Here is a 24,847-nt window from a genome sequence, read left to right as displayed (position 1 = left end):
CTGTAATTTAATCATATGAGAATCATAAAACTCACCAGCTAGATGAATTTAAAAACACTAATTCCAAGCTGAGTACAATGGCGCATGCCTATAATCCCAGCTACTTGGGAAGCTGAGGCGAGAGGATCGCTTATGACCAGGAGTTTGAGACTAGCCTGGGCAACCAGCAAGTACCCTGTATCTTTAAAACAAACAAACAAACAAACCTAAATAAATAAACAAACAAATTAAATGTTAATTCCTCCCCCTGTCGACTTGGAACAAGAGGTGGTATTAATTCAAGAAACTCCTGAATTACTAAGCTTTCTTCTATGAACCTGAAGTTTGATATTTCATTCCACTTAAAACAAACAAATTTCTGACATTTCTCTCTCGCAAGTGCTATGCCCTTACCAAAACATACATGGAAGGTATTTCCTAAATGGACTACCCTGCCAACACAGGATTCATACATTAAAACACACACATACACACACACAAAGAGAAAAATGCATTTATATTACAGAATTTCATGTCTCTGACATTAGCCTTAAACCCACCATTAGCTAATTTTTTAACCCTCTTGAATGATGTGGAAGAGCCTTGAAAACAAAGAGAGGGCATACAGTACAAGATGAGCTGCAGAAAGATTTTAGAATAGTCAAAGCCAATAAAAAGAAAGCAACTTAACCCTTTGCACTCACTTGCTTTTTTCTCGATTCCTTTATTCTACTGGGGATTTAATTTTTTAAATACCCCAGATTTTACAAAGCACGGCAGTAGAATAAAAAACCGGAGTTTCTTTTCATACAAACTTATTTATTTGGCTTTTTTATATTTCAAATTATTGACACATTCAAAGAGTAATTTTAATCTCTATAATTTTTCATGGTGTGATATTTTTTGAAACATTCACTCACATGAAGACCTAGTTTACATTCACACATTTCACAAATATAAATCATCTCTCTTCTTCCTCCTTTGATTTTTCTGTTAGAACAAACACCACAATCTTTGTGTTTTTTGTTAGGGTGAGGTGTGATTATAAGAAGCTTCCCATCTGAACGTTGCTCTAAGTTAGTGGATAATAATCTGCCCCTGGAAGTTAGTGTACCATCTCTGCATTTACATTTTACTTGTCCTTTCATGCTAATGAAAACAAGAAAAGATACTGGAAAAATAGACAAAAACCTCCTTCTCCCTACGGTGAAACTCCGTGTCGAGTGTGGCTCGACATACGAGCTGCTACCGATGCCAACCGGGTTGAGTCACACTGGACATCCGAGTGCAATGGGTTAAAAAATAAAATAAGATGTCAGGAACCAAGAGAGTGATATGAACAGCTTACTGAGAGAAAAAAGAATGACAGAGACTCAGACACTTAAAAGAACATATAAAATGCTAATGAGCAACTACCTATCTAAATGTATAAAAGTAATTCTACTTCAGTGACCAAATCTATTAATTCTGATCACATCAACTTGCTCTTTGGTGAGGTATACAATGTAACAAACCTAAAATGTATAAATAAGTCATACTTTGAAAATAGAGACAATAGTTGAAAAATCAGCTTTCTAAGTTTGTTAGGAATTGGATATTTAGAATTCTCCATGCAAAGCAAATGAGTAAGAATAATAAATACAATAAGTATCTATTATTTCAAGAAAAAATCTATTTTATAAAAAGCCCAAGATATAAACCTGCACTTTATTTAAAGAATAGAAATAACATTATGGTTTCAGTATATATTCAGTGCTTAAAATTGTTTCACAGGCTATTCAAAATAGTCCTTAATATCTGTGGAAAACTTCTAAAATTCAATTAGTAATAGATTAATCATGTTATTTTGCTAATCCCCCACACTGACTTAATAGTATGAATATATTCCAAAAGTGAGAATGGGATTGAGTATAACAAATACAACATATCAGTCATGAAAGATACAGTCTCCTCTGTGTAGTCCCCAAGTACAATTTGAAAATGCTAAGAATGTGTGTATGACTCAATTTTTCCAGTGTCTCCAAGTTAGGAATGTAAGTAGAGCAATATTTTGAACCAAAGATATCTTCTATAATATATTCTGAAGGTCTCATTTGATACTAGACAGTAGCTTAAGAATTAAGAGAATTAGGCTGAAAGAAATACCTAGAGTATACCATAGGATATGGAGATCTACATGTATATAAATATATAAACATATTCATAGCTTTATCTGTACACATGCACTCCATTAAACACTTTCCAAGAGCAGAAAATACATATATCGACCAATAACCTTCAATCCTTTCATTACACACATCTATCCACTCAACTCCAAAGCTGGAAAGAGACGTAGCACTTAATGTGGTTCATGGATTGTGGTCCATGATTACAAACCACCTGTCTTCTCATTTACAACCAAAGCTCAGCCCCAGAAAATGGAACACAAAGGCTACGAGAATCAATTAGCAAGAACGCACAGTGAAAAGGAATTTTCAATGCTAAAACTGGCGTATTGCGGAGCTCTCAACAGGTTCTCTCTAAAGTTGTGACAGTTTCTTCATAGGCAATCTAGGGCTCTATGTTATAAATAATGCAATGTTTTAACAGAATCTAAAGAAAGAAATAAAATATTTGTAGCCTTTGAATAATATTATACAACCTGCAAAAGCTTAAAGCCAAAGGAACATTTCAGGTTTACCAAAAATATAAATTCATGGAACATCACTAAAAGTACTATAATTTGTGTGTTCTAAGGAGGAGCTTTCAAAAACCAAGTTGATTCTTTTGGTTATGTAACAGGGAAACTGAACCTGTCTTCCTGGAGAACAAAGAATACACTGGCATCACTAGAATCTGTGCACAGTAGAGGTGATTATATACTAAGTGGCCCATGTTCGGTATGCTGATAACTTAGGTATGAAGTCTGATAAATTTCTGAAATGTTTCTTTCACAGGGGGTGGCAGATAATAGCAGTTCTACCAGTTTAGGGGACCGAATGGAGGTGGCTACCCTGTGCCCATAACACCAGCCTTTCCCTTGCCGATCTCTCCCTATAGACACGAAGGTCCTCAACAGAAGGAATCAAGAATGTTTTTCCTTCATTATAGTGCTTAGCACGATGCCTGGCACAGAGCAGGCACTTAATAAATAAGTACTGGCTCAAAGAATGTGTTCAATAGAGCAGGCCAAACTGGCTATTTTTACTCCCAAGTTTTATTTACTTTAAGGCTCTCGCTTTTTGCCTACGCTGAATGGTTACAAATATCCCTTTTGTTTGTCCTAAGCAAATCTCTCGTGCTTAACCAATTTTTGTTCACAATAAGGAAATAAAAGCAAGATGTTTATTCTACTCTGCTCTAAATAGTTTTGTTTAGACCAGTATCAGTTCAAATCAAACTTAATTCTGTTTTCATTGCTTGTCTTAATACAACCTGACAAACACACTTTTGTCTTTTAAATATGCTTTAGAATAATGCCTGCTGGGTAAATTAAGTGCCTTGGAATCTTCCTTTATTTAATACTTATTATGATAATAGGCATTCAGCATTCAGGGATTAGCAGGAATCTACAAACCTAACTGCAAAGGAAACTGCATTGGCCATGAATAATTTTAATAAAAAAGATAATGTGATCAATAGTCAGATAATATGTTTCAAGTTTTAAAATTTTTTGATAACCAGCCATGGTGCTAATGAAGCCAAAGTCATAAGCTTAATCTGTACATGTGTAATTAATTTGTTTTGTTTTATAGCATGGATTGTACTCTGAGTTAGCAGACAAGTATGATGCTAAACCCATACGAGAATATGGGAGAAATGAGATTGACACAGATCCATCTCCACTGAGTTTACTCGAACAGTAGACATCGTATTATTAATTTAGGTATGAATTCACAGGCCACACAAAAATTCTTTCATGTTGAAGATTTCTTTCAACATATTTGGGAGTAAATGCTATTTATAACCCTAACAACTTCCCAAATATCAATACTCAATAGAGTTACAAATTAGCATTCAATTGCTAAAGCACACCTATATTAATAGTCCTATTATATGACTAGAATTAATAAAATCATGATTAAGCAATCTAAGATCAAATCACAGGAAGACAGCTACATGTTTACCATTAATTTTTAAGTAGCAGTAGCCAAATTATACAGCTTTCAGGTTTCTCTTCTTGGAGGGGTTTTTCAGGAAAAGTGTTTTTTTGCAAATATCAGATACTTCTACAAAATAAGACTGTCTTAGAGACTGCTTCTTAAATTAATAATTATAAAATATGTATCCTTGTGTGCGGTGCTAACATTGGTGTGCAGTGGAAGAATCTCCTAGAGATCTCCTTAGAACTGCCCAAGCCCCAGGCCCACTCTCTGAGATTGTGTTTTTGCCAGTGTGAGGCAGAGTCCGAGCAGCTGTATTATGAAGCAGCGCACATTTTAGTTATGCACATGAATTTCTGGTTCAGCTTTGAAACTCTGCCATGAGCTCAATACATACACCTGGAAAAGCAGTTTAAGTTTTGTGACCATCTCTTTGTACGCCAATCTGCCCACTTTCCTGATAGATCAGGAAAGATTTTTAAAGTGGTTATTGTCCTAAAATCCCCTGCATGTCCTTTATTTTTAAAAAGACAAGTTAAAAATAAAGACGGCATTAATAGCATAAGAAGCATCTGTTCAAGATGCTCATCTGGAAAAAGGTACCTAATGCAACTGGGTCTGGGTTGACGGGACTCTGCTGCCTGGAGTGGCTGCTGCTACTGCTCCCGCCCTTTTTTAAGTCCTCGGCATCACTGTACCGCCGGATCCAGTAATTCAGTTCCTCCCGGTCTGCTTCCTGACATCGCCTTAGTACGGTGAGAGATCGCCTTGTTTTTTCTACCATGTCCATTATGCAGTTTAACAGCTATGTGAGAAACAGGGCAAAAGAGAAAAACATACAAATCACCACAAATTAAAGTCTTGGGTGGGGAGTGAAACTATTTCAGGACAATAGAAAGGATGCAATTTTATCCTTTGAAGGCTTCGGTCTAATATTTTCAATCGTTGGATTTGAAATTCAGACCCACTAGATGAGAAAGTTCAATGAGAATAAGAAGAAAAAGTAGGATGTATGAACATGAGTCTCGACAGGATTTCACCTGAAGGCATTACAGCCAGTAAATTTACCTCTGCAAATACTAATCCCATTACTTGATAAACTAAATGACCCTTTCACAGTAAAACAGTAGCCCACTAATCTGGCTTTGAGAATTCCTTTCCATGATCTAAACATTTCTCTTAAGTGGCTTTCATATCAATTCAGAAATCAAATCCTATATTCTACACATTCTCCCTCATTATTTTTTTCAAGGAGAGCAGGAAACACAATACCTTCAAAGCATCACCAAGCTTTTATTTTATGATATAACCTCACCCCATTTGTTTTCAAAACATTTTTAACTTAAGTGATTACTGATATCTTACATGGTCAAGATGTTTCCATTCTTCTGCCCATTCTCTGTCTGTTAGTCTGTGATCAATCATTTCTTCTTGACGTGTGCCATGCAACCCTACAAATGTAGAGAAGTATTCAGTACACAATCAAAGCATTCAGTACACAATCCGTATGCACACAGGCACAGAGCAAGGCCTATGTGAGTAAACTCAATGATGTGAAAATATATTTGATTTTGATGGAGACGTGAGTCATACCCAGATTCAGAATTACCTAATGGATTCCTCATAAAATGATAAAATGCTAGAACTAGAAGGAATTTTAGGCAAAATCCTTTATTTCACACTGAAGAGACAAAGTAACATTAAGTTCAGGTTATTCATATAACACTTCCTAAGTAAAAATATATTCTAACTCTTAATAAATATAGGAAACCACAAGTAAACATTAGGTAATTTCAAAATATAGCTGTCCTGCATGAAAAAATAAAGACAGCATAAGTCATTTTACATGAGCATGGATATGTCTTTCCAAAATAAGCATGCTAAAAATTTTTCTACATTTTAGCATTTTATACGTGAATACAATCCTAACCACTTATACTTCCATAATAAAATTAGGCCACGAAGAAAGGGACTATATGAGACTACATATATTCATTCAATTTATCAAAAAAATTTTAAAAGCTTAAATTGGACACCCTTCATTTTTAAAAAATATATACTAGATAAAATTTGGCAAATACCATAAATCCAAGCCTTATTTGAAATCTATAAGTATTAATGCTCTTTAGTATCAGAGTTAAGATACTACTATGAAAAAGTAACATGGAAATGTCTACCAAGTGAGCATCAGTATTGATGAATGTGACCAGTTACCTGGAATGCTCATGAAAATAGGAAGTAAATGTGTCTCACTAAAAAGAGAGGATGGAAGGCTCTGACCAAAGAAACCTGGAAATGTGTTGCTTCTCCTACAGATTCATTTCACATTCTACTGTAAAGGAAAGGCAATGGGCTATGGCAATATTTTCCATTTTAAATGATCAGAACTATGCCTTTTCATTGCCAATTCTCAAAATTTTACTCCGAACAGAAGTTGAGTCTTGTGTGGTTTGGGCTTCTAAACACCTGGGCTCCTCCTCTGCGGGCCTTACAAGAACTGAATGATAATACAAGACATAAGATGCTACATTCCAATTTCTGTGAGGTTGGAGTGGTTAGAAATCCCTTCTTGGAAGCCTGTGTGCCTGGCTTCTGGCTGGGGCTTGGCTTTCCGACCTGTTGGAATGGCCACCCAGCAGGCTGCTCCCTTTATGAGAAATAGAAATCCTTCCTTTTAGCTAATTTAGAAAATTAAAGATGAGTCACATGACTCATTTCAGCCAACCATGAAATACAATTTCATTTATAGCTGGTGGAAGAGAACAAATTTATGACAGCTCTTTTCGCAGACTGAGTAAAAAGCTAAATATATAAAACACTTTGGGGCTCGGTGTGGTGGCTCATGCCTGTAATCTCAGCACTTTGGGAGGTCAAGGTGGGAGGACTGCTTGAGCCCAGGAGTTGAAGACCAGCCTGGGTAATATAGCCAGATTCCATCTCTACAAAAACTAAAAAAATAGCCAGACATGGTAGCATGCGCCTGTAGTCCTAGCTACTCGGGTGGCTGAGGCAGGAAGACTGCTTGAGCCCAGGAGTTTGAGGCTGCAGTGAGCTATAATTGAGCCATTGCACTCTAGCCTGGGTGACAGAGTGAGTCCCTGTCTCAAAAAAAGAAAAAGAAAAAGAAAAAAAATCACAAAACACTTTGCACCATTTTCCTGTCCAATTAGAACATATTCTGAGATACATTTTAAAAGTTAAAATTGTCAATGCCACCTATTGGTAAAAAAGCAAAAGTGCAAATGCAAATATGTTTTACTAATTTGCTTAATAGAAAAGACATTGGCGAAAAGTAATATTTAGTTACTGTTCTGTTTGTTGTGATTATTTCAAGTTGAAATGTTTGCAAATATGTAATTTTTGTTGACTTATTTGTTGCCTGTGTTTTAGGGGAAAAGCATTACCGTTAAAATTAGTCATCACAGAAAACCAGAGAGTGATAAGGATATAAATGTGACAGTGATTTTCATAATAGAGACATCTGAATATTTGCCTTTAATGACACAAACTCCAGAAGTCTCAAAAGTTTCAAAAATTCAGCAGACTAAATCAATGATATAAGCTCTTAACACCTAGAATAATATTAATGAGAAACACAATGTCTGTGACTAATGGGATTCTACCATTTGTGAAATAGTGCTAAGTAAGCTCCATCTCATTTTTTAAATAACAAGTACATTAGAAACATATTTGAGCCCATGTACATTGTGAAAAAATATAGGATTTGTTTGCTGCTTTTGAACACTGAAAGTCATTTGTTAGATAGAATCAAATCTTTTTTTTTTTTTTTTTGAGACAGAGTCTCACTTTGTTGTCCAGGCTAGAGTGAGTGCCGTGGCGTCAGCCTAGCTCACAGCAACCTCAAACTCCTGGGCTCGAGTGATCCTTCTGCCTCAGCCTCCCGAGTAGCTGGGACTACAGGCATGTGCCACTATGCCCGGCTAATTTTTTATATATATATCAGTTGGCCAATTAATTTCTTTCTGTTTATAGTAGAGACAGGGTCTCGCTCTTGCTCAGGCTGGTTTTGAACTCCTGACCTTGAGCAATCCGCCCGCCTCGGCCTCCCAAGAGCTAGGATTACAGGCGTGAGCCACAGCGCCCGGCCTAGAATCAAATCTTTAAAAGGCAAAAATATAAATCAAAATTTTAAATTTATTAATTTCTTTATTTTAGATAGTTAAATGCTCAGCACCACAACAATTTTTATCTATATTCATAATATCAGAGTGATGTACAGGGAAAAATAGGTCATAATCATTAAAGAGCACATTTTCCTATGTGGGAAACTAGATACTAATGTTGAGTCTAAAGTGGTTCTTAACGTTTTAGAAGATTTTAGGTAACTAGGTAAAAACTCTAAGCTTACTTATAAACTAATGCTGTTTATGAGTTATTTTTATTAAAGGATTCTAGTGAGTATCTGTCCCTACACATAATAGGCATTTATAAATCATACTAGGCTAAGTATACCTTTATGACAATTTTTATATTCTCAAAATGGTAGCCTGATGTAACACCATAATTTGTTACTCATACATCAAGATTTTATTTTACATTAACACATACTAAACTCTGCCAGACTTTAGGGATGGTTTAGTAGCTGCACATATTTATAGAGATTAGCACTATTAGTTTTATAAGCTAATATAATTAAAAGGTAAGGAACATGGTCTGAAGAAAATCACATAAAACCAATGGATACAGATATAATTCATAAAGGGATATTTTACATTACTAGATGAAAACATAATCATTGAACATAAGCGTAATTACTTCCTTGCTGATTACTGTATAGTGCACTGGAACTAATATTTCATAAAATAGCATCTGCTGCCTAAGAAATAGGCCATTTCCTAGCACTTACAAAATGGGATCTTTTGAACTGGTCGCACAGTGACCTGATGATTCTATTGTTGTTTAAAAACATACAATCATAGTTTTCAGTCCTTAAGTCATAAATAAATGGTAAGGCTCTTGTGTAGAAGGGAGTTGTTATCACATTTGATTGGGGGTCAAAAATATCAATCTAGACTGAGAAATAACATAATCGCTCCTGAAAGCTCTTCAGAAATGGTACCTGAGAGAACATTAGACAGATTGGCTATAAAGAAAGCACAAATTATATGCTTAGCCATTTGTCTGACACACTATATAAATGTAGAAATTACTGTTGTGGGGAACCAGAACTACTAATTTACTATCTCACAACCAAAGCCTCAACTGCCCCTCCCCTCACCCTGACTCTCCCCTTCTGTCTTTTAAACATTTGGAGGGTTGTGTATAGAAAGGCAAAAAGATCCTACATACGGCAGCCTCCCTTTGCTGACAATCTGATTGGAAATCTGAGGTATATTTCTGCATATCAGGCCCTCTCTACCTCTGGCTAAATAACCAACCAACCAACCAAAAAAACACCATCACTGCTAATCAAGCCGCTGCTTGATAACTGGCTGGTTGCGTTTCCCAGAGTTCTGTATCCTCAGCTCTGTTTTCTGGTTTTCCACGGAGACTTCGTCCCTCATTCTTTCCAGTATCCTGCCCACCAAGTCACCATGGCAGGAGAGTTTGCCAACACTAGTTATGAGGTAGAAAAAGTCCTGCCGTTGAGAGAAAGGGACACAGGATATAGAAAAAGATTAAGGGAGCTGACTGCTGCTCTCTGTTTGCTGCCACCAAAAATTAGGAAATGCAGGTCCCCTGGCAACAGTGTACCTACTAATCCTCTCATACCATCACCTCAACCACTGATCATGCATCACAACTTACCTCCTTCATCTGCCCTCTCATTTTTCATAGCAGATACTTGTTCTTTAGAAGGCAGTATCTCCTACTAAATGCTTTACTTCCGATAAATAGTTTTAAGCAAAGAAGGAATGAACACAGGCAAATAGAACACATATTTGCCCAAATTCACCTGTTTAGTATTTTGATATTTGACCCAAATTTGTCAATACTAACTTTAATCACTGGCATTTTCAAGAAAATAAAGGTACCAAATCATTCTTCCATGGAACATCTGTCAAGTTAAGCCACAGTTAGAAAGCCATATCATATTTTGCAAATATAGAATATCAAGGAGGCTGAAAAACATCAAAATGAACTTTGGGACTATCTGAAATAAAAGATATAGTGAATGAAAAAGATGGATTTTTAAAGCTATTTGTGGCAGGCAGACTGCATATGAAGTCTCACGTGTTTAAAAAAAAATTCAAGGTAAAAATTCATTTTGCATTTGTTCCCACAATTCAGGATTTTGTATTAACTCAGAAGCTCCCCCCCCAAAAAAAGTTAACTTGCTGTCTTAAAGGATACAAGCGATTAAGAAAAAGAGAGTACACAGCTCTTGAAGCACATATTAATACCAATCAAGTTTTCTCATAAAGGAGATGATATAAAGAAAGGAAATTTTTATCCCTATCACAGAGTTCAAGCCTCAAGTTCAGCTGAGAAGTAATGACACAAGTCTTCAAGCATACAATCCCATCAGAAGTGAACAGATCCTTCAGTCTTACCCATAGGTCTGTTTCTGTCCCTGAGGTCCCTGTGGCTGGGGTGTCGATAGGAGTCCCTGTAGTGGTGGGCAATGGCCATATCATCCAAACGGTAATGCTGAGGTGGAGGTGGGGTGGGGTGAGGCAGGCCATTGGGCTGGTAGGATAAGCCGTTATTTGGACTGTACCGCTGGCCTGGGCTAATAGTGCATGGTCGCTTGCTTGGATGTTCTGAGTGCAAAGGCTCTCTGTCAAAGCCATTTTCTTTGGTTCTGAAGAAGGGGGGAAAAAAAAGAGGAGTTTGTTTCATCAAGTACTCAGAAACCAGCAACGTTCAGTCACTCATATTTGAGCCTATAATATAAACAGAATATTCCTTTATTGGCCAGAAACATTCTAAACTCAGCTTCCCAGAAAAACATACAGGAATTCACTGAAACCCACGCTGAGACCAAAATGACCATAAGACTGTGCACAGTAAATTCACATGTAACAGGTACACTGCACTATCTGGGGGATGGTCTCACTTATAACTTTGACTTAAACGGTACAAAAGCAATTTAGGTAACCAAAACATTTGTACCCCCCTAATATTCTGAAATTTTTTAAAAAAGAAAATACCCACATCTTAAAATTATAATTACTTTGGGGGAAAAAAAAAGACTGCACATAGGAGAAAATGCTTTGCTTCTCATCAAATTAGGAAACATCTTTTTGGCTGAAGCTCAAGGAGTTAAATCACAAATAGAAGGAAATTCAGTCTCTTGTAGATAACATTTTCATTCAAAAGAGTACTTGATTCTAATAAGCTACCCTAAGATAGACTGTATCTAGTGAAGATTCATCAGGGTAAAACGTCACCACTCTCTTGATGAATACTTTAGGTACACAGATTCCCTCTAGTATCTGACTTTTATGTCAGATCATCTAATAAAACTTTGTGGTCCAATACAGTAGCCCCACGTGGCTGTTTAAATTAAAACATAAGTTAGTTAAAATTAAATAAAGCCTAAAATTCAGTTCATTAATAGCAGAAGCCACCTTTCAGGTGCTTCATAGCCACCTGAGGCTAGTGGCCACAGTCTCTCGGACTGCACAGCTATAGAACCTGCCCATCGTCATAGACAGTTCTACTGGAAAGCAAGGATCAAACTGAGCTAATACAGTGAGCAATGCAGTGCGTGGGACCCTGGCATGATTCTGAGTCACCGAGACAATCAGCAGTTATACACAGACCTAGCTGGGACTAGAAGGAAGATCTAGGTCACCCGCTCAAAGTTGAGGAAACACACGCCCAGAGAGCTTGTGCATCCTGTCAAAGGTTATCAGGTACAGGCAGGACAGGCACACCCTGACTGCACGTCATCATGTGATGCGCAGAACTTTGAACTTGGCTTTCCGAAGGGATGCATTCTATAAATGAGACCTGATAACTAATCATGGTTCCTCGATTCTCAAACAAAAGTGGGTCTAAAGAAACTTTTCCTGGCTGAAATCTTTTCTGGCTCTATTGAACCCACTAGATTTAAAGATAGGAACAAAACATTCAACTTTGGAGTCAACAGCTCCCAAACTAACTTTTTATTTGGCAGCAGGCCCTTCTCACAAGACCAGAACTTTATCCTTAGACTAGTGGTGACATCTATTTTCCCAGGGAAATTTTCTCATAAGAATTCTACCAATTTACTCTGGAAATATGTTTGGGTTAACTTCTCTCTCATTAAGGTACAATAACTGAATATTCAAAGCTCTCTAATACTGCTACATGATAACTTCTAGAAAGTTGCCTGGAGTTCTTAATCATCTAAAATGGCTACAAAAAAAAGATAAAAGAAAAAAAAAAAAAAAGAATTCTACCAATTTACAGTGGCCATTGATTTCCATATGCCTTTTTTTTTATGTAGGGTGGTAAAACAATAGCACAGAGGGTGTAAGACACTTTTTCTACTTTCTTAGCATTTAGTGACAGTCTTTGATAATACTGGAGGGACCTGAGTGGAAACTGAATCAACAACAGAGGTTATCCAGTCAACAGGATTTTACTATGAACCATCCTTTATGTCCCTTTTGGGTGGAGCCCCAACGGCAACTTACACACACCAGGTTGAGAAGGATAAAGGCATAGAGAGAACTGAGGGGAAGTCTTCAGGGTTTAACACGAAAATGAATGCTAAGAAGAATGTACAGTTCTGGTGCACACAACTGGTCACATTGGAAATGACAGCAGAGTATGGCCCCTGTGGGAGTGGTGGCCAGAAGTCTCAATTTCGTTCCCATCAAACTATGTGTCTTCACTAAAACATACTGACTCCCTACATATTGATTGTTGCTATCAGACTAAAATATCCAGTATAGCTCAGACATTACCTAAATGCATTGCTTTAAAATAATTTTTAAAAACGAAACATTGTAGGTATTGATTTATCTTCTAGGAGTCTTTCTCATTCTAATCTGTATTCTCATAGCCTATACATTTCTGAATAATACAAAAACATTCAATGCCTGTTACTAGTGTAAATTAGTTGGAAAATACCGAAGACTATTAGTAGCTATGAACATAATGCTAGCACAGCACCTACCTTACTGGCAGTGTGGTGTAGTGGAAAGAGCACTGGACTGGGAGTCAAGAGACCTGAGATCTAGTCCTGGCTCTTCCACGGCTAGCTGTGTGACCCTGGCCAAGTCACTTAACCTCTCTCGACCTCAGTTTGCTCATCTGTAAAATGAAAGGTTTGTACTAGATCAGTGGTTTTCAAACTGTGCTCTCTGAGGAGTTTAAGGAATGCTGCAGGCAATGAGGAACTTTTCCCCCAAACAATCAAGATTATCAAGATTTAAAGGGCCCGATGAACCTACTTGTCTGTTTTAAGAATTAGGGTTCCACCTAAGATTTCATTTTTAAAGAAAAAAGTTTGCTGCTAAAATCAAGTTTGAAAACCACTGGAGTAGGTAATTTCTGAGGTCTCTTTGCAAACTCTATAATTCAATTCTTCTATATTTGCATCTAAAATATTATGAATATGCAGATCAAACCACACAGGGCTGATGGTCATCTGGCCAAACTCTGAGTGTCAACTCAACCACGTAAGCCAGATTCCCTTTTCTTTGCTTTGAACAGTTTATTATTTATAGGTTATATTGTGAGCAAAATAGAAAATATCCTATAAGTATCTCAGTGCAGCCCCTGTAGCACTTCTAAATATCAAAACATCTTTGACCTATTTGAATCAAACCACGCCAAGTTACTGGTTTTGTCTCTCCTTGCTCAATAATAACCACCACCACCAACATACAACATTGGAAGAATTCTTAAAATTTTCAAATGGTTGGATATGTCATTTATTTTCCTCCTTAGATAGCCCTCTGCTATTACTTTCAATGACCCAATAATATGAAAAAAGGGACAATTTTTTTGTTCTACATCAAGTACAGGGATATCCTGATAAGAGGCAGGCTAGGTCCCGAGTCTGTCTTCTCACTTCTATGAATATCATGTCCTTGCAGTCCTATATGGGGTCCCATCATTCTGATATCTGTTAAAGTGATAAAGCTCATCACCACACAGAGGTAGTTACATTTTAATAGTGAAGCTTTAAAATGTTCACAGTCCATAGAAATAAAGCTATGAAGGGCCTCCCTGGTGCTTCTTGGAATCCTTCATATCTACTTATAAAGCCAACCTTATTCAAAGGATGTCATGTCCAGAAAGGTAACTCGACAACTTAATTACTATTTGTCTGTCTGCTTCTTAGAAATGTCTACATCTGTGCCTCATTTGGTTGGGTGAATTCCATATTTGCATTTTTATCTGTTGCCCTTTCCAAAGTGCATTAGGTAAAACTAACAAATACTTTTCGTTGTCCCACACTCTTGAAATAACTCAAATTCTAGTGGGAAGTATGTCATGTTTCATAAATTTCTGGGAAGTATTTTCTGGTTCTTTTTTTTCCCTTTGTCTTTGAAAAAAGAGTTTTTTTTCCATGATGAGATTCAGTTTATTTGGTAGAACTATTTGTGAGAATTAAAGGTATAGAAGTTTTTAAAGTCTACCCAAGGATATTCTCTCTCCCTACCAGGAGACATTTTCTTGAACATAATCTAACCACTTCACCATTTAGATCTTAACCTCTTCTCTCTCAAGGGCTAATATCCTATGGGCAGAAGATGCCCAGGGCTCAGCTGTGTGGCCTCCAGTTACTTAACTTTCTGGCTTCAGTTTCCTGCCCACGAAAATGGGACTAATAGGAAACAATACTTGCAGAAACAACTTTACCTCCCCTCAGGCTGTTTTTTCCCAGTTCCTCAATAGCAGAGGCTGTAAACAAACTATTTTACAAAAAAACAAAAATCTTTTAAAAACTCTCCATGAAATATTTAGAAAGTCATGATTGGCAAGGATGCACTGATAATTCCTAGTAACATCAGTATAAAATAACATTCAAAGAAATGGGGAAGAAAAAAACTATTATAAAATGTTGGTAATAAGTAGAATAAAAAGATAAATCTCTTTATGCAGATATAAATTTTTTCCTAGATTAGGATTTTTTTTAAAAAAAGTGAGGAAATAACACTATAAAAATTGTTCTGGGGGAGGCAAACTGGTAGAGTATAATAAATCTTAGAACGGGAAGGAAGAAACTCAAATCCTCATCTTAGTCTTGTTACAAATAAATAACATGCCTTAGGTGCTCAATTATCCGAGTTTCAACAGGTATTTCTAAATGAACATCTCCAAAGTGACATTTTTTCTTTTGTGCTTCCTATACCACCTTGTATGAAACCTGGTCACTCAACCAGAAAACCAGAAGTCACTCTACAACTTTCTCCTCCAAATCCAAGTCCTATTGCTGATCTCTTGGACATCTCTACACAAGTCCCTCGTTCCTGCCCCAGGACAACTTTGTCTTGGCCCTGTCACACCATTGTCCCACTCTGCCAGCATCTCCAGAGGCAGGAGCCCTGCAGACCTGTCTGCTGTTTGTCTCAATAGCCAAGTCCCATCCCGGGACCATGCTCTCTAGAACATGAGTAGGAGGCACTGGATCTAAAATTCCCTTGAGGTCCGATATTGTCAGGCATTGAGGATTTATTTTATTCTTTATTTTTATATTTTATAAGTCTATATCTAAATCTTAGGAGGTACCAGTTCTGTTAAAGAAAAGACCAAAGCCAGTAACAACTTAACATCAAACACATCCTCCTTCCCTTTTTGAACACATCCAGTTTGTTAAGATTTCCACAGAAGGGCCAAGCATTGACTCAAAGGGGGGAACATCACTTTTATCATATTTTCAAAACATAATTCAGCAAAAGTTCTCTTCAGAAATTGTTAGGAACTACATGAGTTTAGATAAGAATTTCACATAATACATTTTTATTGGCATTGAATAGTAGAGCTGAAATAAAATATATTACAAATTCCCCTGCCTCCTTAAAAAGAAAATCAAACCTAATTCCTCATGACAACCTGTGGTAGTTTGTTTTGCTATTGCTCTGTAGGAAGTAGAACACTTAGATGGTGAAGAACGGAGCTGAACGCTACAGGACCATCTCTACTGGACCAGATGGAAAGAAGCACCTTTAATCCCTCCATTGCTAAACAACCACCTGGGAGGGAGAACTTTCTGAGCCACGTGCTAATACCTTTCGAAGTAAATTAAGAGGCAGGTGGATGTTTGCTACTCCAGACACACAAACACAATGCCTACACCTTTGAGGATTGCAATATGCAGACTGCGGGAGCCATCTGAGCCTCCCCCTGCACTAGCGAGAAGGTAGAACACTTCCGTCACATGTCTCCCGAGGATGGCCACCTGTTCTACAGTTCCACTGCCTGTTCCTAGCTGCTCCCTCGCCTTTTCTAATCCACGCCACTGCTGAAGGATTCAATTCCTACTGCTCCTGCTGTCTGGAACTATGCTTTCTTAGTCTGATCTGTCACCTGTACATTCTAATTGGAGCCCTCCACTCTTTTCTGGTCAATGAACCAATCATGGCGTTTGGTGGCTGGGCTGTTCATGACTATTTTCATTGTTATGTCACAGATGCATTTCAAAAACCAAATAAATAAATAAAGACTCTTGGGGTGAGATTGTTTAGTATAATGCTAAAAATGACCTCAAATTAAAATTAATTTAAATCATTTGTTCAAGTGGTGTTTCTGCTTCCTGTTTTGCTTTAGGTCCCCAATATGTGTAATGGATGATCCTGAGCTTTAGTGTGAATATAAAGATAAGCGAGACATGATCCCCAACCCTCTATGAAATTATGATTTAGTGATAGAATTCAATTTTTTTTTACCACAAAAACAATTTAATTGGATCTGTAAAACTTCTATATTTTCACATAAGACCAATATATGGAAGGTACAAAAACAGTACAAAAGTGGTATATGGGAGATCAGAGGGAGAGACGATTACTCCAGAATATATACACAAAAGAGCACATGCTTTGGAGTCACATGGCGTTGGCCTCAAATTTGAGCTCTGATATTGCTGGCCCTATAGACCCAAGAGGCTTAACCCTCAAAGAGCTGTGGTATTTTTGTCTGCAAAATGGGGGAGGATTATCTTAGAGAAGCCTACTGGAAAGAAGCTATGTAAAGAGCCTAACATATATTTGGCATTCAATCAGCTAATCAAAGCAGTTTGTTTTCAAGGTAGGGCATGCAGAGGCTGCTGGTATATAATCATAGTTATAAGAGTATGTGCATTTACGTCAGAGAACCTAGGGTTAGGATCCCATCAGTGCCTGTTATAAGTCATGTGCCTTCAGACACATTATGCAGCCTTTATGAATCTATGCAATAGGACTGTTAGGAACTGAGTGCTATATATTAATTTGTACACTATGTAGCATAGGACCTGGCATATCCTAAGTGCTCAGTAAATAGTAACTATTGTTGTAGTATTTATGATTGGGAAGCCTTCATTCAAGTAGTATATATTGAGTTAGGCTGTGAAATATGAATAAATTATGATATATTACAACTAGGAGAGGGAGCAGAAACCATCAGTGGGAATACAGACTAAGGCATGAAGAGTAGTCAGTAAAGTTAGACCCTAAGGGAGCAGCAAGACATCAGACTAACAAGTTATGGTTGAGGCTGTAATGTGGAGATACCAAAACGTCCTCTATAACCCTGCTCTTTCTTTAACAAATGAATATAATTTTATGCTATTTACTAGAAATCTTCACAACTGATGTGACTAATGTTTAAAAAATCATTTCTACAGGGTGATTACTCACTTCTTGCAACTGAGGAATGCATAAAAGATGCAATGCAAAACAAGAATGTATGAATATAAAATCCCTACATTTGTCCCATAGACTACAGTAGATTATACCAATTTAAATCTTATTTGCATAGTCAGTTTATTCTACAATTCCTTGTAAAGTGTACTTACCTTTTCTTTTAGAAAGACAAAAATAGTGAAATCCCATTCATTTTACAGAAAACGAAAAACTGACCTAGTCAGTTTAGTTGGTTTGTACTATGATGACAAATCTTATATATACAACGACATGGTTTCAAAACAACTGCTTTCTACAACCTTCTCCAACAACTGCCCTCCAACCTTTAGCGTTTTCTAACTTAGTAGGCCCAGGAAATCTGGCTGACTACAGATCTTCTATCATTACAAAGCTATATAAAACCTCAGAATGCTATACTATGGCATTTACCCACTTGAGCAACCATAGAAAAGAAATAAATAAGGAATAGTAAGAAGGGGAAAATACTCAATTCATAGTTGAGCTTTCCTTATTTAAATTCTACACATTTAAACATATGTTGTAACTGGAAGATTTCAAGTATGTTGAACATGCCTGTCCCCACACTAAAAATCGTTGCAACTTCAGACAAGTTCTTTGGGCCTTAGTTTTCTCAAGTATAAAGAGAAAGGGGCCTGCTATACTCATAAGATCCCTCCCAGTTGACAAATTATATAATTCTAATGTTCAAACAAATGTTTTTTTAAAATGATGTTTAATTCTTGGAGGAGGAGGAAACACTTGGGGGAGGAGAAAATTAATAATAATACAACTGCATAGCCTTTGTGATAAAAGTCTCAAGGAGGCTGAGGCAGGAGGATCACTTGAACCCAGGAGTTTGAGGTTGTAGTGAGCTATGACGAGGCCACTGCACTCCAGCCTGAGCAATAGAGCAAGACCCTATCTCAAAACAAACAAACAAGGCCGGGCGCTGTGGCTCACGCCTGTAATCCTAGCTCTTGGGAGGCCGAGGCGGGCGGATTGCTCAAGGTCAGGAGTTCAAAACCAGCCTGAGCAAGAGCGAGACCCCGTCTCTACTATAAATAGAAAGAAATTAATTGGCCAACCGATATATATATAGAAAATTAGCCGGGCATGGTGGCGCATGCCTGTAGTCCCAGCTACTCGGGAGGCTGAGGCAGAAGGATCACTCGAGCCCAGGAGTTTGAGGTTGCTGTGAGCTAGGCTGACACCACGGCACTCACTCTAGCCTGGACAACAAAGCGAGACTCTGTCTCAAAAAAAAAAACAACAAAAAAAAAACAAACAAACAAAAAGTCTAGACGTGTTAAATTGAGAGTAATATAAAGCATAATTATATTAAAATGATGAAATATAAGAAGGGGATTAATACTTAGCATCAACAATTTGATATAATAGAAAGAAGAGAAAAAAACAATGTTACCCATACAGAACCAAAGATCGATTTGGTTTGATTTCTTAAGCAAGGAAAGTCCTCTGAGTCAGAAAAATAGCATAACAGGTGAGAACACAAAATTAAAGTCAAATTAGATCAAACAGCTACAATTATCAAAGCTGTGAGAAAAGAAAGGCAGCAATGATAATTAACCAAACATAATTTTTTAATCTTAATAACTACAATCCATCCTGTAGTCTCAGAGACACGAAACATTCATTGTTTAACTATTCGGCCCCCTCCCCACTCCAAGTGAAGGTGCTTGTGTCTTTACGAGCCATCGTGGTGGGCAGTTTAAAGAGTGCTCTTAACTTTTAGTCTCTGTGAAAGTGTTCACTCCATTTAACTGGCTCCAAAAATGGCTCTCCTCCCCTTCTTCAGCATTTCCCATCACAGAATGGCAAAAAGAATAAAGATCTATATAAATAATAAACTTTTACATATTAGCAAATCAGAATTTTATATCACTTTTCCTATTATTTAGGGGGGGAAAATAGCATGATTTTTAAATGAAAATTGTCTTTTTCTAATTCAGGTTCTACCACATTCTACCACAGACCTACAAATTCAGTACAATTGTTCAGGTACTCTCCCCAGAGCTATTCTTAAAAGAAGGCAGGAAACATTTCATTGTTCCATACAGGGAGAAAAAGAAATGATGTCAGAAGCTTCCCTAGAGAATTGATTGCTCTGTAAATAACAATAGTGCAAAAAAAAAAAAAAAAGAAAAAAGAAAAAAGAAAAGCCATAACCAGTGACAATCATATTTAAGGATGAGAAGAAAGTTAAATTTGCCAAACCCCATCCCTGAAACACATGATGACTGTTTAGTACATTAGCTTAGCCATCGTCACAGAATTTAAGCCCCCAAAGTTGCAAACAAAATATAGAGTGCTCTTTTGTTCATGACATGTCATGAACAAATTACCAAAATGTGTTTTCTCCTCAGGTGTCAGTTTTTCCCTCTTTTAGTGACTGATGGCTCCCAGTGTTATTACAGAAACAGATTGATCTTTTTAATGAGCCAGTTTAATAGACTCCAAAATCTCACCGTGGCTGCTCATCCATGTCAGACCATATGCACCAACAAAACATTCAGTAAAACAAAAAAAGCTCTGCTGTCAGACAGCTCCATACTCTATAAAATTTCATATAGTAGATCTGGATATACAGATAAATAACCCAAGAAGAGGAAAATGCATATGCAAACAAGATGCAGAAAATATATGCAAAAAAATATACCGTAGAGGCCCATATTTTCTTGGCTCTGATCAAATTCCCACAAGATACAAGTGTATTTACACAACATATTCTCATTACCCTTCCTCCTAACTGTCAGGAAACCCATTTGCCATTTTTCTATTTCAACATATACTTCAGGGTTCCATTTGAAAAAGAACGTTCCATCCAAAGATCAAGCCTGTGAATTCTGACTCCAGCAATTGTCTGTGAAGGGACACAAGGACTGAAGACTCTTTGTAAGAGAGACCTCCCTGACTGACTACATACACACAGGCACACACAGCTACAGGGCATTGAAACAAGAATGCTGAGCATCTGTAGAATATAACATGAAGTTTTCATATCAATGTTAACATATTGCTCAGTGCTTATTTCAGGATTGTGCAAGGGAAGTCTAAAGTCATGGTACATTCAAAAATAAAATACCAGGAAAGAGCTAGTGAGAAAATGGCTGGGAATATAGAGAAATGAATGAAGCAAGTTTTCATATTCCATGCTATGGTTATTTAGCAGTTGCGAATTCCAGAATAGGTCGTGTCCATTTTCAATTTTGCCAATAGGATTATCTTTACATTTTTCCTAGTTATCTAAACCATTCCCTGTTACACTCCCACACCCCAACTACCCCAAATAAATTTTCTTCTTCCCAATTTTTCACCCAGTCTCACCCTAATTCTTTTATCATGTTACCCTGGAAACATGGAGCTGAAATATCTCAATATCAGTAAATGGGTTCAGATTAGACAGGCATGCACATGTAAACCCCTAGGCTACCCCTTGGTTTTCAGCATCATGTGGACACACCACTCAGGCACTTGAATTAAGCTGTTGCCTTTAAAAGTCAAAAGGGAAATGCTAAAAGCACTAAAAGTTCTATTCGTTCTTAAATATGACCAAGAAAATACAATTTGCAAAACTAAGAAAGTAACACCCATTGGCAGCTCATATATGGAGATGGGTCAACGATATGTCAAATGTAGACTAATATTTAACCCTGTGCTTTAGAAATTTTAAACTATTAAGAGGTTCTATGTTAAGAAGAGAAAAATTCCAGAGATTGCAGCATAAAAACTGCTTAACAGAGGATTAGGTAATAACTGCATGTGAACTGGCTGACTTTTACTAACATTCTGATTTGCAAAGCAGTTAATATATTTAAGGGTAGCTAAGTCAGTCACAGATAGATGTCTCTGAGCACATCCAAAGATCATAAGCTCTCCTTCCTATGAATCTGGAACATAACTGTGCCAAAGTGTTAACCTCTCAAAGGCTATTACACCCATGGCTGATGAAATGCACAAAAAGAGAATACAGATAAGTAGAAAAAGAAATCAAAGCATATGATAAATAAGTTTTTTTGTTTTTGTTTTTGAGATAGAGTCTCGCTTTTGTTGCCCAGGCTAGAGTGAGTGCCATGGCATCAGCCTAGCTCACAGCAACCTCAAACTCCTGGGCTCACGCAATCCTACTGCCTCAGCCTCCCGACCAGCTGAGACTACAGGCATGTGCCACCATGCCCGGCTAATATTTTCTATATATATATATATTAGTTGTCCAATTAATTTCTTTCTATTTATAGTAGAGAGGGGGTCTCGCTCTTGCTTAGGCTGGTTTCAAACTCCTGACCTTGAGCAATCTGCCCGCCTTGGCCTCCTAGAGTGTTAGGATTACAGGCATGAGCCACCACTCCCGGCTAAATAAGTTTTTGAATATAGTTTCATTTTTAAGTTTTCCATATTTTACAAATACTATGCAAAATGCTGCTAATCAGATTTTGCATTCCTATATCAGGAAATAATTATATATGAGGATGAACTGTCCATGAAAATTATCTTAATTAAGGTACAAGGGAAGATTCATGTGTATGCCTTATTCAACAACTACTTTGTATGGTTTAATGGAGAGGGGGCTTTATTTTACATTTCTTAGAATTCTCAGAAGAGCAGAGTATCTAACAGAATAAATAGTAACTGATAAATAAAAATTTCAGCAAAAATACCACCTATTAGCTCTATTATATGCTCTTATTCTCATTCGGTTCATCTAGCTTCCGAGAAAATCTCTTTTGGTTCATACAGAAAACATATAGTTACTGTTCTGTGTTTACTGACATACAGACCAGCTTTCAAAACCATCGTGTTTTAAGAAAACTGAGAACAGCAAATTTCAGAATATTAAAGTGTAAAACATGTGGTTAGATTTAATTACCTAATAAACGAGAATCATCAGTAGTATTTGGAACACTTGAAAAATCATTCATCTTCACCTATTAGCTTTAATACTGCAAGCAGCAAAGTTTCATCTGCACAAAAGCTGAACTGACACAGGCCAGAGATTCAAAGCTCTGTAAAATCCCAGGCCAGAGCAAGCATCCCAAGATGGCCACGCTGGCTTATCGCCATCCTGCTGGAGACATGGGCCAGCAGTTTAGATGTGACACGAAAGATATCTTGGTTCCCTAAGTACGAGGAAAAGGCGTCGGCGCGTGCGGGGTTCTCCTCCCCCCCTCACCTGTCTGGAGTTCGCCTCTTCCCGTTTTCGTTCACATCGAGAAGCAGCTCTGAGGAGTCAACAGGTGAGGTGGTGCTGGCATCCAGAAGCAGCTGTTCGTGCTGGGCGAGGTACTGGGCGGGGTTCTGTTTGGCCAGTCTTGCGCAGTGGAGGAGCTCACGCTGCAGCAGGGGCAAGTTGGCCTGCAAGGGCATGACAGGGATGAGAGCACGGACAGGAAGACTCCCGACCCATCGACCTAGTCCGCCTGTCGAACGCTGGAGCATGGTATGCAATGCAACTACATCAAAACGTCAAGTGCACGCCACACATTCCATTCACTGCACAGTTCTCGGGACAGGACGACAATGTGCCTTGACTGCCCCTGGGGTAAGATGTCCTTCCTTTGTGTATTTCCTCACCTGTTTTCCACTTCCTCAGGGATAACAATCAATGGGAGTGGCACTTATTTTTTTTAAGGCCTCTTTATACTCAAATATAATATAAATTCTACAGCATGTGAGGTTCTAGCTCCAACCATAAGAACTTTTGTTTTCCCCAAGGAAGACTGAGGGTAAGGGAAATACACTACACAGTTGGCTCCCTGACACATTCAGTTTTGTACTTAGTGACTCACAGAGATCCAATAGGCTAATCTCATCTTAAATATCATTAGTCAAATACTAACTTCAAATGAAAATATAGAGATGAACATAGAGATTATTTTTAATAATCATCAGATTCATACAATATTTAAGAAATGGCCTAGGTATGGTCAGATATTCCAGTTGGAATTCATGCACAAAGCAGCACACACCAGTGGTCTACAAAAGTAATCTGTTTTCTTTGTATCAACTTTATTCTAAGGAACATAAGTATTTAACATTAAAAGAAATCCTGTGTACCAGTCAATCTCACTCATTGCCTAGGCCAGCACTTTGAATAAAGACTCAGAACAGTCTTATTGATAGGCTGATAGGTAACTCTGGCAATCTCAAATGTAATAAAAAAAAAAAAGAGGGAATTTCACACATAGAAAGGCATTAAAATGAAAGCCTATGACAACACTTTACTCTAAACTTACTCTGACATTATAAATCCTGGTTGTTGGTGCTTTTTCTCTTTTATTTTTATTATTTTCTTAGGAAGCGGAGAGGAAGAAAGTGGATTATTAGGGAAAGAGTGAACAGCACTCATCTCCAATAATTTTAACTCTTGAAATTCAAGGAAAGACCAATAAAATAAATCCCTTTGCAACACAAGAATTTTATTTGTAGGAACCAGGTACTGTGTACACTGATTAAACCATCACAGGTTAAAAGCATTTCTGAATACAGGGGGTCCCAGCTACCTCAATCTTTGTGCCTAAGAGCATTAAAAAAAAAAAAAAAAAAAAAAAGCCCTCTAAAGTACTAGGGACAGGGACCAGGACTTGCTACTTGCAACTCAAATTCATTTTCTGAGAGTATTAAATCAAGGAACCATCTCATAATAATACCAAAGCATATTTCTACACAAGGTATAAAAGACAAGGGTAATCGCTAAAGAGAAGCACATACCACTCACTGTAACAGTGGAAATGACTCCCTACGTGATAGCAATGTTAAAAATAAACCCTTTGTAATTAGTAAAGATGACCATGCGGGCAATCTATTTTCAATTTCTTTCAAACTCTTTTTCCTCCTCAGTAAATAAAAAGCTTGGATATCATGTGCCATAAAGTAATAAAACAAACATATCATCTCCATGTGAACATTTTTAAAGTTTTTAAGAACCATTTTGAAGTACAGTCACCTCAATTAACAACAGGGATAAGTTCTGAGAAATATATCACTAGGTGATTTTGTCATTATGTGAACATTACAGGGTGT

The 24,847-nt window shown here is 37.3% G+C and overlaps 1 protein-coding gene across 5 annotated transcripts in view; it reads right to left on the bottom strand.

The window, feature by feature from the left end:
• RUNX1T1 (RUNX1 partner transcriptional co-repressor 1) overlaps positions 1 to 24,847 on the bottom strand; it is a 139,992-nt gene that overhangs the window by 26,862 nt on the left and 88,283 nt on the right. For all 5 annotated transcript variants that reach the window (XM_012749612.3, XM_012749615.3, XM_012749610.3 and 2 more), the window contains 4 exons: positions 22,998 to 23,179; positions 10,577 to 10,827; positions 5,427 to 5,512; positions 4,665 to 4,866 (listed from right to left, as the gene is read on the bottom strand). In XM_012749612.3, the coding sequence (XP_012605066.1) occupies positions 4,665 to 4,866; positions 5,427 to 5,512; positions 10,577 to 10,827; positions 22,998 to 23,179 (721 nt within the window). The remainder of the gene's footprint in view (positions 1 to 4,664; positions 4,867 to 5,426; positions 5,513 to 10,576; positions 10,828 to 22,997; positions 23,180 to 24,847) is intronic.

This window comes from Microcebus murinus, chromosome 7 (assembly GCF_040939455.1).
Source record: "Microcebus murinus isolate Inina chromosome 7, M.murinus_Inina_mat1.0, whole genome shotgun sequence".
NCBI classification, from domain to species: Eukaryota; Metazoa; Chordata; class Mammalia; order Primates; family Cheirogaleidae; genus Microcebus; species Microcebus murinus.
Note: the sequence above shows the minus strand (reverse complement) of the source record. Positions and strands in the feature narration are given on the sequence as shown.